Here is a 15,741-nt window from a genome sequence, read left to right as displayed (position 1 = left end):
GTCGCATAGCGAGCCGGGTCAATATCGGTAATTGATGCTTCGCAGAGGAAGCGTTGCTGCTGTATCCCACGTTTTGGCGGTGTTGCAGCATCTCTCTCTCTCTCTCTCAGAACGCGAGACCCCGTGCTGTACTCACTCAGATTCACTCATCATCGGGATCCAGAAAAACTGAAAAGAACACATCTCCTCCGCTAGGACCCTGCATTTGGGTGTGGGGCGGACTGGGGAAAATGTTTTGAGGGTGTTGCTCACTCGACACTGAAGTCGGGATGAGATGAGTATTCCGCCTCAACACCATGAAAGACCACAGCGACGGCATCAAATGAATACAAAAAGGATACCTTTGGATAGCGCAGGATGAGATGTATCATCATGATCGAAAATGAGACTTTTTGAACGCGAAACGGTTGGGATATGGCCTTTCAAAAATTTTCCATAGCCTCATTGCATACCGTCCACCACGACCTCAACACCCTCACACTGCCTGATCAAAGTGAACTTTCATCTTCACCATCACTGCCGCCAGAAAGAAAATCTCTGTTTTCTGCCGCTCACTGCCCCAGCCTTTCTGGAAAGCCGGTCAATGGGAAAAGTACAAATACCTCTTCCGTCCCTCGTTTTTCCATTTCTTCTTTTCTCCCCAATACCATTCTTCTCTCTCAATAACAAACATCACGCTTGACTAAGATTCCAAACCAACAACTCAGATTCGTAACAATTCTACTGTTTCTTCTCTCGATCAATTTCTTACCCAATATCCATCTTCCCCATAACACCTCTTACGTGTGATATCTCTCAAGATGTCTCTCACCACTACCTTCACCCTCCCCTTCCGAAAGGCAACCACCCCGTCTCTCACTCTCGACCCGTGCTTCAAGGTCCTCTATGAGAACAACAAGCAGAACCTCACCTTCTTCGTCACCACCAAGGCACCACTCCCCTTGTCCGAGGTGACCAAGAGCAAGCCGTTCATCGGATACCTCTCCACCAAGGAGCCCGGCCCCGTGGTCGAGTACGACAACATGCGAACCGCCATCGCCGCCATGCGGGGATACCTGATGTGCACTCCCCACGGAGTCAAGATGATGGACTTTTACAAAGACTTGCTCCGCCTCCAGGGTCACTGGCTGATCGCCCTCGCCGAGCAGTGCGCCTTCGACACCTGGATCAAACTCACCCAGGCTCTCCTCATCGACCGCAACGACGACGCCCTCCTCGAGTCGGTCACCCAGACCATCCCGACCGCCGCCAGCAACCTCTGCGTCTCTGGCTTCATCGACCGCTACCAATTCGCCCAGCTCGTCCAGCACGAGCAGTCCCGCCTGCGCCTCCAGTGCCACGAGGCCGCCGAGGAGCTCTACGCCTTCAAGACGAGCAAGGACTTCTGGAACCAGCACACCAAGCTCGTCGCCATGGTCGAACACTGCGAGAACAAACTCCGCGAGATCCGCCAGAGATCAGCCCGACGCAAGACCCAGCGCATCGCCAAGTCCCGCGCCGCCGCAGAGTACAACAGCGACATCTTCACCCGCCAAATGGGCATGTCGGCGAGATACTTCCCTCAACCTCCCCACGTCACCCGGAGGGTCGACAACTGGATGACCGAGACCAGAAACCGCTGCTTCGGCCACCTCGACGCCAGACTGGAGGATTCTGGCATCACCTTTGACTCTGCCGAGATCTACAACAACAACGATCATGCACAGGCTGTCGCTGCTGGTGTTGTCCCACCTCTTCAACCTCACCAGACTCAGACTCAAATCCAGCCCCAGCAAGTTTAGACTTGAGGCATGCATGAACCATGACAAACCGCGAAGTGGTCATGACACCTTGATCATCATCATCGACCTTGGGTCATCCTCGAACATCATTGATCATCATCGACCTTGGGTCATCCTCGAACATCATTGATCACCGTCAGAAACAATGATCATCAAGTTTTCTGGACTTGAAACAACCAAACGTCTTACCTCATTCCTCGTCGTCGAATCAAACACCATCACCCTGTCCCCATCGATTGATTGATTGATCGATTTGACCCATGACTGACAGACCTGATCGGCATTGAATAATCAGGTACTCACCAAGGCTATAACGACACACTATACGAACCATTATACGACATTGCATGAGGTTTTTCGGTCTTCGATCTTCACATCGGGGCGTTTCAGGCGTCTTCAATTTCGAATCTCTTTTTTCCAAAACAACCACACAAAAAAAAAGTTTATTTCCACCAACAAAATCGCATTTGCATTGCATGGGTGCCACGAAAGGCATAAACGACAACAACATCAAATCATGTCCAACACCACCAAATGACAAAGTGGGAATGTGGAATCAGAGCTGGATGGGATGGGAACGGTCGGTCTTTTCGGGTGCTGGCAAAGGGAAATAAGGGGAAGTACAGTTGGGCCAAATTGAATCGAGTTGAGTTGAACTTGAGCTTGCAGAGCGTCGATCAATCATTGATCATCATTGTGTCACATCCGATTGGAAAGCATGTGTCTTTCTCATACTTGCATGCTTCATACTTGAATTCTGGAAAAAGAAAGAGAGAAAAAAATTTAGCAAAACCAACAAGTCCTACCCAAAAAAAAGGTTGTGCTTTCGGATGATCAGCGGCAAACAGCAAAGGGCTCTCTCTTCTATAACATGTGGCTGGCATGCAACGTGCATACTCATTACTGGATAGCAAAGTTCATGGTTTAGTTTTTGCTTTACAATAGAAACAAATTGCAACACACACAGAGGAAACTTCTTCATTTTGAAACAGTATTGTGATTTCTAGCCTCAGCAGTATGAGATGGCTATCTTCTTCTCTTTTTTTGGTCTTGTTTTGCGTGGAACTCATACCAGCCAAGTCAACCCTCAGTTCTTTTCATCAATCTGGCCATGATCGTTTTCCTCGATTCGCGCGCCCACGGAAAAAAAGAAAGAGAACCCGAGTGTAAGAGACGCGAGGCAAGTCAAAGCAGTCATGACTTGACCCGACGCTCCCCCAAGTACACACGCATACACCATTTGTTCCATGCCATCTTGCATCTTTGCAAAAAGGGATTTGCGCCCGATCTGCCTCTTTTTCTTTGTTCCCCAAAGACAACCCCCTTTAAAACTCGTTCTCCCTTGACCATTATCAGAGATGATCAAGGCACGTACACACCAGTACCCCCTTCCAACCACGACAACACCTCATCGCCCATTCATGATTCCGGAAAGTGCAGAGTTGTGAGTTTGGTTTTTGTCTTCTTTACTTTCGGATGGCTCTCTGGTAAAAGGCCAGCTCGTCACCCTCGAGGATGTAGCCGTCGCAGCGGCCGCTCTGACCGGGGCGCGAGCTGATGACGGCGTACAAGCGACCGGCCTCGAACTGTCTCTCCAGGGCGGGCTCCACCTTGCCGGAAGTCTTGAGTCTCTCCTCCCTCTTGGCCTGGACGCTCTTGCTGACCTTCTTCTCCTCGACCTCGGACTTTTGGCCCTGTCGTCGGCGGCCCAGGGAGGTGCCGTAGTGTGCCTCGTACCACTGTCGGAAGGGCGCGGCGTCGACCTGGACGACCGCGGACTTGGTCAGGGTGTTGGTGCGGACGAGTTCGTTGTTGCTGGGGTGGAAGGCGACGACGATGACTCGGACCTTGCGGGCCACACCTTCGCTTCCCCAGCTGAAGTTGCCGCTGTCGAGGCGAAGGGCTCGGTACTTGGTGTTGCCTCCTCGGGTGCGGACGAGGTGAATCCTCTTGCCGCCGATACGGGTGTTGGCCGGTTGACGTCCCTTTTCGAAGGCACTGCGAAACAAGAAACTCGTCAGAATTTTTAATCCGATCGACTGAAAAAGAAAACTCCCAAAATCTCTCGTCGTGTGGTCTTCTTCGCCTTGATCATTGTTTAACTAGACTTGCAAAACACGTACCGCTTCTTTCTGTAGTATGCTCTCTTCGCACCAGTGGCGCTACGCTTGTGTCTTGAATCTCTGGAGATACCCATCTTGACTACCGGTGTCGATTTTCCAGCAAGAGTAGTCGAAGGTCTGGTTTGGGCGTTGACGAGGTGAGGGAAATTGTTTCGACGGTTTTACCTTGGACGGGTTGTTGAACCTGCCGCAGTCAAAAACTCGAAAAGGTGCGGTGTGGTCCTTCTTGGCGTAAAATGCCAAGATTTTTGTGTGTGCGCGCGCACCGCACTGCCTCCCACCACTTTTTCAGTAATTCGGCCCTCCGCAGTTTCACAAACACACAACCACCACCACCACACCAAAAAAACCCCCTCTCCTACAACCACAATCCGCCGCATTGTTAAAGCGACTTCACGAATAGCGCCAGAAGCTCGCAACAATGCTCATCCCACGCGAAGACCGCAAAAAGATCCACGAATACCTCTTTCGTGAGGGTGTCGCAGTCGCCCAGAAGAACTATGAGTTGCCAAAGCATCCCGACATTGATGTGAAGAATCTTTATGTTTGTCTCTCCCTGTACAACTTGAGAAACGAGGGTGGAGTTTCCCGACAAGAGACCAGAAAAAAAAAGTCTAACAAATCTCTCTACTCAATAGGTCATCAAGGCTTGCCAATCCCTCACCTCTCGAGGTTACCTCAAGACCCAGTTCTCCTGGCAATACTACTACTACACCTTGACCCCCGAAGGTCTGGACTACTTGCGCGAGTGGCTTCACCTCCCGGCCGAGATCGTCCCCGCCACCCACATCAAGCAACAACGGTCCCACGCTCCCCCTCGCGGCATGATGGGTGGTGACGAGCGCGAACGACGTGGCGGCGGCCGTGGCGGTCCTAGAGGTGACCGTGAGGGCGGTTACCGTCGTCGTGACGCCGGCGGCGAGAACAAGGAGGGCGGTGCTCCAGGCGAATTTGCTCCTACCTTCCGTGGCGGATTCGGCCGTGGTCGCGGTGCCGCTCCTAGCTCTTAAGGGAGACTCTTTCTTGCAAACCGATCTACGCAAAGGAAGCAAGGGCAATGGGGCATGGCAAAGGATTGCTAAGGAAAATCAGGAAGCCGGGGCAACTGTTGGACGGAGTTTTCTTTTTGCATCCAGACATTCCCAAACCTCTCTCCACATGCGGTGTCTGTGTGTCGAAAAAGATGCCCGCTGCTGTTGCTGTGATGAGCATGGTCAGGACTTGACATGCAGACACAGAGATCATGCGCACTCTGAAAAAGCTTCTAGCTAGAAGACTTGAGATGAAAAATACAAAAGAGCCTATTGTTAAAACGGCACTCGCATTTTTTTCTCATCCCTGTTCTCGTGCACTCGTCGATTCCATTGATATCAATTGTATCCATATATACGGAGCATCTAAACACCCATCTGGCGGGAGACCGTAGAAGGCAAAAGTTACGAGAGAGTCACTGTATACCTTACTTTACTGTATCTTTGGTCTATTCGTAAAAATCCCCCCTCTCGTATCTCATCTTGTCCATCCTCAAAACGGATTGTAACAAGACATTTGCCCCTATGGCACAATCCTCCTTGTCCGTCCACTCGACCGGATTGTGACTGATTCCATCCTTTGAAGGTACAAAGATCATTGCTGTCGGACAATGTAGGTTCGTACGAACACTGTCATGACCTGCTCCACTCATCATTTTTTGTACTTTTTGATGGCTACCACCACCATCACGTAGCCCCCCGTGTTCTTCCATATCCCCCAGCACACTCAGTGCGCTCTGTTCGACACATTCGATGGCTCGTTCGTCGAATTTGATCGCATTACTCGCAAAGTCTTGTTGGAGAGTCACCTCGGGGCCACCGTCTTTATTCCGTCCTGTCGCGTTCATCATGGTCTTACAAACTCGATACAAATTCTCCTCCATTTCAGCCAACCCTTCGTCGGTCGGATGTCTCATGTCCAAACTCATCTCGACGAGTCCGGCAATGGTATTGACGCTCCCCGGTGAAACCTTCAACCTGCCGAAAGTGACGAGGCCTTTCCCGTCCGAACAACCGTGTTTCGCGATCTGGTGTACCTTCAACATGAGTTGTGCCGAGGCTTGCATGGCGTCGACTCGACTCGACATGTCGGTCGTACCCGCGTGCGCCTCTCGACCCTTGACGACGATCGTAAACCATTTGTAGGCTTGGACACCTTGGACGATTCCAATTTTTTGTCTCGACTTTTCCAGCCTGGGGCCTTGTTCGATGTGAAGTTCGAAATGAGCCCCGACTCTTATCCCGGCGTCAAAATGTGCAGGGACGTCACCCAGATACCCAATCCGTTCGAGATCTTCCTTGACGGTACTCGTGGTCGTAATGACACTCTTCACCTTCCACGCATCATCCAGAGATATCTGTCCGGACCACACACCACTCCCCATCATACTGATGGGAAACTTTGCTCCCTCCTCGTTGGTCCAGTTGATCACCCCCACGGGACCTTCCGTTTCGATTTGATTGTCGTTCAAGGTCCTCAACATCTCAACACCGGCGGCCACACCTAACACGCCGTCAAACCTACCTCCGCTGGGTTGAGAGTCGAGGTGACTCCCGGCGAAAGTCGCCGCCGCTGCCATGCCAGCATTCTCGTTGTTGATCGTGTTGTCTCTCAATCCGGGCCGGATGGCAAAGATGTTGCCAATCTGGTCGACGTGCACTCGACACCCCAGTGACCTTGTGGTGTCCACAAACCAATCTCGAGCTTGTTTGTCTTCTGCGCTCAGCGTCAGTCTCGCGAGTCCTGCGGTTCTGACATCATCGCCGTTGTTGTTGCCGGACGTGGCAGCCCTGGGCGCTGTCCACCTCGCAGTAGAGTGAACCGTGTCCCATAATCGATCAGGGTCGATCTTTAGATTGAATTCATTCAATCGCCACAATTCGGTCGTGGTCAAGAACAAAGAAGGCGTCGTTACGAAACCTCGTTTCAACAATCGTGGTCGTGATCGTGGTGCCACTACATACTTGATCGTCTGCGAGGACGACCAAAGCACCCGGCTCATCTTGTCTTGCAGGAAACAGGGTGATTTCCAGTCATCAAGAAAGACTAAAAGGCATCACTTCGCCTACCTAAATGATTACGATATGTTGATGGGCGCCCTTACTATTCTCTATTTACGGTACACGTCGAAGTCCGCCTTGTGATGGGGGTTCGGTAGAACATTCAGCCGATATGCTGTAAGAGTATCCTGCAACAAAAATCCGAGGAAAAGGATCCAGTATGCCTGGCCTAATAACCACAACCTTGTTGCAGAAGCATCGGTTCAACATCTCATTTGAATCTACAATGTCGTCAAGGACATCACTTCTCGTGCCAAACTTTTCCCGCATTGAGCGAGCCAAATCGGAGTGCCTTCATCTCCGCTGTTGTGTCCAACTTCTCTTTTTTTTCAACAACGCTAGTCATACCATGTCCTTTCCTTTCTCCCACGCAGAGACATCCCTCTCTTAACTTGTGTTGCCCGGACAAGCGGAGACTGAATCCTTGCAGAACCGTTCGGTGGAGGGAATGTCTCTCGAATCTGGTTTGCCCGGGCACTCTGAAGCCTTGAAGGAACTCGTACTCCTCAGCGGTTTGACCTGCGTAGCTTTCACCCACTTGTCGTTCATAACGGGAGAAGGTACCGAGGTAGTCCAAAGAGGGCTTCGTTTACTGCGCTGTCACGCGTGCCGGGCTCGAGCGATTGAAGAAAGCTCCGCACTTCCGAGAAACCGTAGTAAGGTCAAAGCGACTGTATCTTTGTGGTATCTTGCCACGATTGTCCGTATGCTCTCAACGCTCATTCCCTCGCTCCACAGGGTACACCTTTACCAGCTTTTGTTGCTCTTGTGTGTTCGGTGCGATCCCCAGCATCCCTTCAATCTGGTCCGAGAACAGCAACATGGCGGAGGCATTGACCATAAGGGCAACCCCTATTAAGCCTCGGGTTCTCGGCGGCAAGCCTTTGTAGGAGCTGAAAAAATGGTCAGCGAATGTCCTACCATAGCTCTTCGACAACAACAACACAAGGTGGTTCAAATTCTTGGGGCAGGACTTACGACCAGAGAGACATCTCGAGAGATTGATCTGCGAGGTTCCCGACTATCGAGCCTCAACTCAAGGCTAGTACAAAGTAGATTGTCGAGGCAGAACGCTCACAAGTTCTGCTCGTACTGCGACAACTACCCAGAACAATTAAGCACAATCCCTCCTTCAATTAAGCCGGAGTTTTGCCATAGAATATTCTGTCAAGCAAAGGTTCCAGCGCATGTAAACACACGGCAGAGCATTTACGCCTTGAAGTGAACGGCGATTGCGTGCTCAAGGCGGACACCAAATGCTGCCCAACTATTGGCCGGGAAGCGTGTCGGGTTCTACATTGCCCCTTATTGCTGAAGATGCACTGATCCTGAGTTGTTCAGCCTTGCTGAGATTGCTAGAAGTACTCCTTTACATCTATACCAATGCTTCAGGTTTTGAAAGCCCAAAAAATGCGAGTACATAGCATAGGATGCAGTGCCGGACAAAGAACCCCGCACTTGGACATGTGCGCTTGGTCCCTCTCTCTTTTCGGGTTATCGGCGGCGTGCGTGAGCGACATGGCGGTGGGAGACTCCTTGTCCTCGCCTTTCCCACCTCGATTTCCTCACTTTCATGCTCTTGCCCTACAATAGCATCGGGTACCGGATCAAACCTACCTCCTAAGTGACATCTCTGCATCGCTGACTCGTATTGTCATCGGGTTGACCCCAGGTAGCCTGGAAGATGCCGATCGTAAGTAACAATAGTAAACATTTCCGAGACACACCTGACTTTTCAAAAGGAAAAGATCTGTCCTTTCGACGATGGAACGGTCCAGAAGCCAATCAACCGCGAACCGCACATGATAGATCTGATTTCGAGGTAGGGGAAATTTGCCCCGGTACCTTCGGTTCATCATCTCAACTAATTCGACAGTTTCATCACCAAAAGCGACCACTATGACCGCAATCATGGCCCTATTCAGCACAGGATTGGATCAGAACACACAGTCAAGGTGGACGGACTCGTGTCCAGGCAATTAAATTTGACACTTGACCAGCTTGTGAATGACTTTCCTCAGTACTGCGTTACCTGCACACTTCAGTGCGCCGGCAACCGAAGGCACACCATGCGGACTCGAATCAAGGAGGTGGTCGGTGTTGATTGGTTCGACGGTGCCGTGATGAATTGTACGTTTGAGGGGCCCCTAGTTCGAGACATCCTCCTCGCAGCTGGTGTGGGAGAAGAAGATGGTGCCATGCAGCGCAACGTCGTACCGAAACACATCCATTTCGCAAACCATGGAGGCAAGACCCAGCACGATGAATGGTACGGTGGCAGTATTCCATTCGCTAGGGCCATGGATCTCGAGATGGATGTGATCCTGGCAGTCAAGGTATGAACCAACGTGGATATTGCGTGCAACACACACCCTCCTTGTGGTCAGATAACTGATGCCCGCTCTTTCTGCGACAGATGAATGGCTTGCCTCTCGAAGCTCGTCACGGCTTCCCTGTAAGGGCAATCGTTCCGGGGGTCCTCGGAGCTCGTTCTGTCAAATGGCTCGACTCCATCACGGTCTCGGACCAGGAGTCGCCCTGCTTCTATCAGCAGCGAGACTACAAGGTCTTGCCTCCGGAAGTAAGCGATTCGAAAACGGCCGAAGGGTATTGGTCGCGTTGTCCCTCCATGCTCGAGATGCCTATCAACGCCTGTGTCGCTTGGCCAGTCTCCGGTTCCACCATCAAGCTGCCTGCTTCTGGCTTCATCGAGGTTCTGGGCTATGCCGTGCCACAGAGCTCTCACGGGCCCGTGATCAGGGTGCAAGTCTCTGGCGATGAAGGCAAGACTTGGTCGGATGCGCAGCTCGAACATGGTGGCAAATATGCTAGCAAGTGGACTTGGGTCCTGTGGAACGCTAGGATCAAGATAGAGAAAGGAGAGGGCAGAAGAATCTTCGCCAAAGCTACTGATTCCGGGGGCTACACCCAGACCGAGGAAAGATCCTCCTGGAATTTGAGAGGAGTTGCTTACAATGGGTATGAGGCTGCTTTCGATTTGACTGTTATTGAGGAAGTTGATCGTCAGGCGGTCACCACACGTTTCGATGTGGCAAGATTATAATGCTGTCCCCTTCGAAGCAGTTGGATCGTTCCGGCATGAAGATATATTCATTGCTGGAGGTTGGATTCGGCTTGGGCATCAGTAATGGATCGGCAGTTATTCGTAGTACAAGATAATCGCGACACCATAGTCTCACTCACATGTTGGGCATCAATGCACTGTAACCTGGAAATATTAACTGTAGATCTCTAACATTCAATTTCTTGCCGAGCTTCGACTGAACTCAATCGAGACGAAAAGACGCAGTACAACCCAGTACCAGAATAAAATCACTGTATGAAGCAAAAACGTGGTCATCACATCGACCGTTGGCTCATAAGGCAGCCGATTGGATCGTTCAGTAGGTGTGGACATGCCTATTGACGGAATGCGCTCGGCCTGCTTTCTAGTGCCTGGATAAGCACAATGGTCTTGTCCAAATAGGTGGACAACATCCCTGCACAACTGTCAGGCTACCCACACCCGAGTGCGCACGGCTGGCTCGGGAGCGGGCGCGGCAAGGGTCGCTAAATCATGTCATGGAACCAGTGCTGCTCATCCAGGACCAGTCAATTCGGGGTTGGTGAAGCAGTGCAAAGGGTCGACGAAGGGGTTGTCGATTTAGAACGTGACCAGTTGTTGACCCTTTGGTGGCATGTAGAACATGCAAGTAATTATGGGTACGACTGCATCAGCAGGATGTCAAACTTGATTGTGAGGGCTTGAGTCTTGGGTACGGAGTACTTGTGAGAACAATGGCGAAGTGCTGTACTCCGGACTCCTTACAGTTTGCATACTGTTTGCCAGTGCCAGCAGGCTGGGGCCGAGAGCGGTCATCGAGTGAGGCTTCGTCCTCCGGCCGGTCGCTCGGGCCCCGTGCAAAGAGGGTGTCGAAGATCAACCCATACGCCAAGCACGGACTTTGAAGGTATTAACTGTCCTTCACCCTGTACTCGTGCGGATGGCTGCACATACGAGGACATTTAGTTAGTGCCGGTGTGAGCAACGGGGAGGCGATGGGCTGCGTAATCTTCGTCATTCACACTCCGAACCCTGCTAGATGCTAGACATGGCCCACGTTTCCGGAGTTTCGAGGGCTCTTTTGGGGGGCATTCCTCAGGGGATCCAGGCTCTAACCCGTCACTACCTAGGTCTGTAGCAGGGGCCTGAAACACAGGCGAACTGGGGCAGCGGGAAGGACTTTTAGTTATCGTTTTTGACGTCTCTCTTTGTACGAGTCCAGCACGGTTAGCCGCACAGGAAGAAAGCTGTCAAATGCTGCAGATGTCCAGACAGACGGTGCAAAAGTAAACTTCAACGGACAAAAGCGTGCAAAGACGTCGTCGTGTTTACCTTGGTCCTGGTTTCTGAGAGAGTCTGGTGATTCCAGGAATGTTTGTGATAGTGGCCCTGTATGCGACAATCACACGGCCTAGTGAGCCACCGAAGACCACGGTACCCTGGTAGCCGACGGAGATAGAAAACCAGCACCACAGAGTCGGCTACAAGGTTGTGTGGGCATTTGGAGAGGAGGAATCGAGAGGGACTGGTGGGATTTGAGGGAGGAATCCACCACGATTCTTCAAGTTCCTGTGAGGAATAGTCGTGAGTAGGGGTACAGAGTACAGGTCATCTTGGTACGAGCTACTCGTGCAGATTATTCGTGTTGTAGATGATCTCGTATGTTCTACGAGTCCATAGTAGCGATTCGTGATGGGTGGCATGGATGGTGATGGTGGTGTATGCGGTGGTTTTTCCGATGGCACCGTCCGTCAGCAAACAAAAAGTGCGAGCGCAGTGCTCCGTGTTCCAGGGTCGAGGGCATACAGACATACAGCAGAACAAACTCTTTTGAGAGAGGTTGGAAATTTAGATATACTAGTACTGTGAAGAAAATGTTTGATATTACATATATAATCACCAAAAACCCCCCTCGAGTCCAAGCCGGAGTTTGAAGCCTGAAGCCTCTAATTCCCAAGGCCCAAGAAAATCCGACGCTCGACTCCATTTCAAGTGTAGTCCCGTTTTTGGCCTTAGAAACCTGAGAACCTCCATCTTGCGAAGCCAATCCATCTCTCCTCACTCTCTTCCTTGTCTACAGCCATCGGCATCTTGTCAAAGTCAACTTGTCTCTCCTTCGTCCGTATAATTTTGTGTTTTACTGGCATCGAGAGAGAGTGTGTTGCTGCTGCGTTGCTATCACAGCCCTTTTTTTCTGACAATTTTCCACAAAAGTTGCCGTCTTTCAAATCGTTGGAGTTGGCCGGGTTTCTGTTTTTCTGACTCGATCTCGGAGCTGTTCGTCTCCCACTTGTTTGTCTGGTGACTTTTTCCGCCCTGCTTGCAGTTCTCCTGGGTAGTTGGCTGACCATGAACAGTACTGTTACATTATTGTACCTCGACTCCTGTCCGATTCCGACCTTCCTCCGTCGTTGATTATCCCATCTCACCATGGCGAGTGCTGCTCTACCCTCTCCGAAGCTGGATCGGTATGTGGTCATCCATGTAGCCACGACTTGCGATGAACATGGGGTCTACGTGACCAAAGACTCGGCAGAAGTCATTGAAATGGGCTGGATCCTGCTCGACAGTAAGACTTGTGACGAGGTAGGTGGTGAACTCGGTTGGCAAAAAAAACAGAGCCGGCGTGAAGAGACAAGGAACACCACAGGGTTGACGAGTGAATTAGATCTATCGAGAGAGTGTCTTGGTGAAGCCGATCAACACACCTATCACACCGCTTTGCAGTGAGTCTTTGTGTCGGCAGAATCGGGGCGTTGCATAAACTGACCTTGGGATCACAGCCAGCCTCACCACATTGACCTGGGAACATGTTCGCAATGCCGGCTCCTTCCGGGACGCCGTGACTCGGTTCGACCACTTTGCCCAGGAGCATCTGATATCCAAGAATTTGGAGTTCTCCTTTGTGACACTGGATGCCTGGGACTTGCGTGTGCAGCTCCCCCGAGAGGCTCGCGACAAATCAGTCGTCCTACCGGCTTACCTGCAACACTCGCGCACCTTTGACTTGCGCTCAGAGTACGCCCGTTGGCAACAGCACCATCCAGAGTCCCTGCCCTTCGGCCCCAGCTCCCTAGCAAACATTTGTGCTGCTCTCGAGGTGGAGCCTGTGCAATCTTCGGCTCCAATCAAGCACAACCTGCCTTTCCATCTGCAGGCTCTGGCGCCTGCCTCCCCTCGCCGCGCCATGGAGGAGGCGGTCACTCTTGCCAGGGTGCTGCGCGGCCTTATCCGGAAGTCCCAACCCGCGCATGAGCACCCGGATGTCTTGACTCGACCCATGGACGCCAGGGCTGACGTGAACGCCTTTTTGAAGGAACGTAGCAAAGTCCTCCACATGAACGGTCTGCCGCACGACACCACCCAGTCTGAACTCGAAAGCTGGTTCACTCAATTCGGAGGAAGACCCATTGCTTTCTGGACCCTCCGTACTCCGGACCAGCACAAGCCGACAGGTTCAGGGTTTGCCGTCTTCTCCTCGCACGAAGAGGTACGTTGCACTGCCGCTTCTGTCGTTCCCTTCATATTCAGGTCACTTCTGCATTTCCCTTCTGTCAACCTGACGCCACAGATAGACATTTTGTGCTGACATATTATCTTCCTTGCTCTAGGCTGCTGAAAGTCTCTGCATGAACGGACGCGCTCTCAACGAAAAGGCCATCGAGGTCTCGCCTTCATCAAGCCGAGTCCTCGATCGTGCCGCCGAGATTCTCACACCTTTCCCTCCAAGCAAGAATAGACCTCGACCTGGTGACTGGAATTGTCCTTCATGTGGCTTCTCGAACTTTCAGCGCCGTACCGCATGCTTCCGTTGTTCTTTCCCTGCAGCAGGTTCGGGAGGTGGTGATCCTTACGGCTACAACGCCTATGGGTATGCACCACCACACATGATGGGTCACCATCCCCATATGGGTGGTCATCATGGTCACGGCATGGGACATCATGGCCGCGGTGGCGCTGGCCCTGTTCCTTTCCGTGCTGGTGACTGGAGATGCGGTGCAGAAGGATGTCAATACCACAACTTCGCCAAAAATGTTAATTGCTTGCGCTGTGGCGCTCCCCGTTCGGGCGCCGCGATCGTTGTCGATTCTTCTTACCCGTCACCCATGGGTCCCCCATCAGAGTTCGGCATGGGTCCTGGCTCTATGGCTAGCACTCCAGGTCCTACCCCCTACGGTGCTGGTGCTGCCGCCTTTGGCTCTGGTGCTGCCTTCGCCCAGCCACCGCCTAGCCAGTATGGCATGCCTTCTGGCATGGGTGCTCCCGGCACTGGTTTCCCTCAAATGGGTGGCATGGCCCCTGGGTATGCCTCAAGCAACATCTCCCACTCATCGTTTGGCCCCGCGGCTCAAGCTGCTTTCAGTGGCGCCACCGACAATACCGCTCCAGGAAGCATGCCCCCTCAGAATGGCTTCTACGGCAGCGAGCAAGGTGCGGACCCGTTTTCGTTCCTCTCCGCCGGCATCCAAGGCCTTAGTGTGGGCGATGAGAACCAGCCGCCACGCCGCAACGGCGGCCCTCAGACTGCTAAAAGTCCTGCTTAGAAGGTCCAACCGGACATCGCCCTCTGTCATGGAGTTCTTGATTCCAATAACGACTTCGACGACACAACTCATGTTCAGCAAATGGTGTTCAGTTCTTTAATCATTTCATGTACTTGACTCTTGCAGATTCATGTACATGTGTTCTCTAGTTTGTATCGTGAATATTGGCGGGCGGTGCTGGAGGTCAGGCTGGGACTGGGGATTCTTGATGGGAATGGCACATGGAACGTTCTTTGCATATGACGAATGGACGGACCTAGACACTTTGGCTTTATTTTTTTCTTCTTCCTCTTCTTCGAAATTGACGGCTTGCTTCACTTTATCTGCCAGAAAAAAGCCGGTTGGGCGGAGAAACAAGGAGCTTCAAAGGTCTAGACAAACAATACCTAAGGTTACAGGGCAAGGCCAGGGATGGAGTGTCGTGTGTCTGCTATGTGTGAAATGTGAGCTATTGCCGGCATAGCGATGGAGCATGAATATTTTTTGATGCCAGCGACCTTTACGAAACAACTGGTGTATGTGTGTGTGCAGGTGAACGGTTTTTGAAATTTGATGTGTTGGAGGGTGGTTGTGAGGCCTGGAAGGGAAAGAGAAGAGAAGGAAAAAGGCAGAGGGCTCAATCAATCAACGGCTGGACGTTTCTACTCACCGAGAAGTAAACAGGGGGAAAATTGCGATAGGAGACTGACTGGCAGATTGCAAGCCTTGTCGATATTTTTATCTAAGACTGTATCAAACAAAGATTTATCTCTATCTAAACTTTTCGACTGTGCCTTGTACAGAATCTTACATGAATTTTGAATATCCCTCTCTACACCTCGGACTCGACATTGACCAACCCCAACGTATGAAGTTGGGACCGAAACGCCTGAGAGTTCTAGATGTTTTTGTATCATATACTCATTCCATGTGGCGACTACCAAAGAATTTCTCTCGGGGGAAATTTTCTGCATACCCTAGCTAATTGAGAGCTATGTCAACATGATCTGACCTGCGGCTATATCTACGGAGTACCTCGAGGTTCTTCCTCGACGGGGAGGGTGTGTGTGTGAGAGAGAGAGAGAGAGACAGAGAGAGAGAGAGAGAGAGACAGAGAGAGACAGAGAGAGACAGAGAGAGACAGAGAGAGACAGAGAG

The 15,741-nt window shown here is 51.6% G+C and overlaps 6 protein-coding genes across 7 annotated transcripts; 4 read left to right on the top strand and 2 right to left on the bottom strand.

Annotated features, from left to right (window-relative positions):
• The first annotated feature begins 67 nt into the window (after positions 1 to 67).
• On the top strand, positions 68 to 1,860 carry PV06_08550 (uncharacterized protein). Its single transcript, XM_016409901.1, has one exon. It carries the CDS (start codon positions 801 to 803, stop codon positions 1,779 to 1,781), a length of 981 nt encoding a protein of 326 aa, XP_016260209.1. The 5' UTR covers positions 68 to 800; the 3' UTR covers positions 1,782 to 1,860.
• Positions 1,861 to 2,755: 895 nt separating this feature from the next.
• PV06_08549 (40S ribosomal protein S8-A) lies at positions 2,756 to 4,079 on the bottom strand. Its single transcript, XM_016409900.1, has 2 exons — positions 3,905 to 4,079; positions 2,756 to 3,779 (listed from the first exon to the last, which is right to left on the bottom strand). Exons 1-2 carry the CDS (start codon positions 3,976 to 3,978, stop codon positions 3,248 to 3,250), a joined length of 606 nt encoding a protein of 201 aa, XP_016260208.1. The 5' UTR covers positions 3,979 to 4,079; the 3' UTR covers positions 2,756 to 3,247.
• Positions 4,080 to 4,230: 151 nt separating this feature from the next.
• On the top strand, positions 4,231 to 5,221 carry PV06_08548 (uncharacterized protein). The gene is made up of 2 exons (XM_016409899.1): positions 4,231 to 4,448; positions 4,543 to 5,221. Exons 1-2 carry the CDS (start codon positions 4,326 to 4,328, stop codon positions 4,912 to 4,914), a joined length of 495 nt encoding a protein of 164 aa, XP_016260207.1. The 5' UTR covers positions 4,231 to 4,325; the 3' UTR covers positions 4,915 to 5,221.
• A 119-nt stretch (positions 5,222 to 5,340) lies between these two features.
• PV06_08547 (uncharacterized protein) lies at positions 5,341 to 7,029 on the bottom strand. The gene has a single exon (XM_016409898.1). It carries the CDS (start codon positions 6,936 to 6,938, stop codon positions 5,385 to 5,387), a length of 1,554 nt encoding a protein of 517 aa, XP_016260206.1. The 5' UTR covers positions 6,939 to 7,029; the 3' UTR covers positions 5,341 to 5,384.
• Positions 7,030 to 9,065: 2,036 nt separating this feature from the next.
• PV06_08546 (uncharacterized protein) lies at positions 9,066 to 10,060 on the top strand (the record flags this gene model as incomplete). The annotated part of the gene is made up of 2 exons (XM_016409897.1): positions 9,066 to 9,332; positions 9,413 to 10,060. The coding sequence occupies 2 exons, from the start codon at positions 9,066 to 9,068 to the stop codon at positions 10,058 to 10,060; spliced, it is 915 nt and encodes a 304-aa protein (XP_016260205.1).
• A 1,944-nt stretch (positions 10,061 to 12,004) lies between these two features.
• PV06_08545 lies at positions 12,005 to 15,363 on the top strand. Of its 2 annotated transcripts, none has more exons than XM_016409896.1 (5): positions 12,005 to 12,337; positions 12,418 to 12,646; positions 12,729 to 12,786; positions 12,844 to 13,550; positions 13,672 to 15,363. In XM_016409896.1, the coding sequence occupies exons 2-5, from the start codon at positions 12,491 to 12,493 to the stop codon at positions 14,602 to 14,604; spliced, it is 1,854 nt and encodes a 617-aa protein (XP_016260204.1). In that variant the 5' UTR covers positions 12,005 to 12,337; positions 12,418 to 12,490; the 3' UTR covers positions 14,605 to 15,363. The 2 variants fall into 2 exon arrangements, with proteins under 2 accessions (XP_016260204.1, XP_016260203.1); XM_016409895.1 differs by having other exon boundaries at positions 12,005 to 12,361.
• Positions 15,364 to 15,741: the final 378 nt, after the last annotated feature.

Source organism: Exophiala oligosperma, assembly GCF_000835515.1.
Source record: "Exophiala oligosperma strain CBS 72588 unplaced genomic scaffold supercont1.8, whole genome shotgun sequence".
Taxonomy (NCBI): Eukaryota; Fungi; Ascomycota; class Eurotiomycetes; order Chaetothyriales; family Herpotrichiellaceae; genus Exophiala; species Exophiala oligosperma.
The sequence above is the reverse complement of the archived record's forward strand: the minus strand, read 5'-3'. Positions and strand labels throughout refer to the sequence as shown.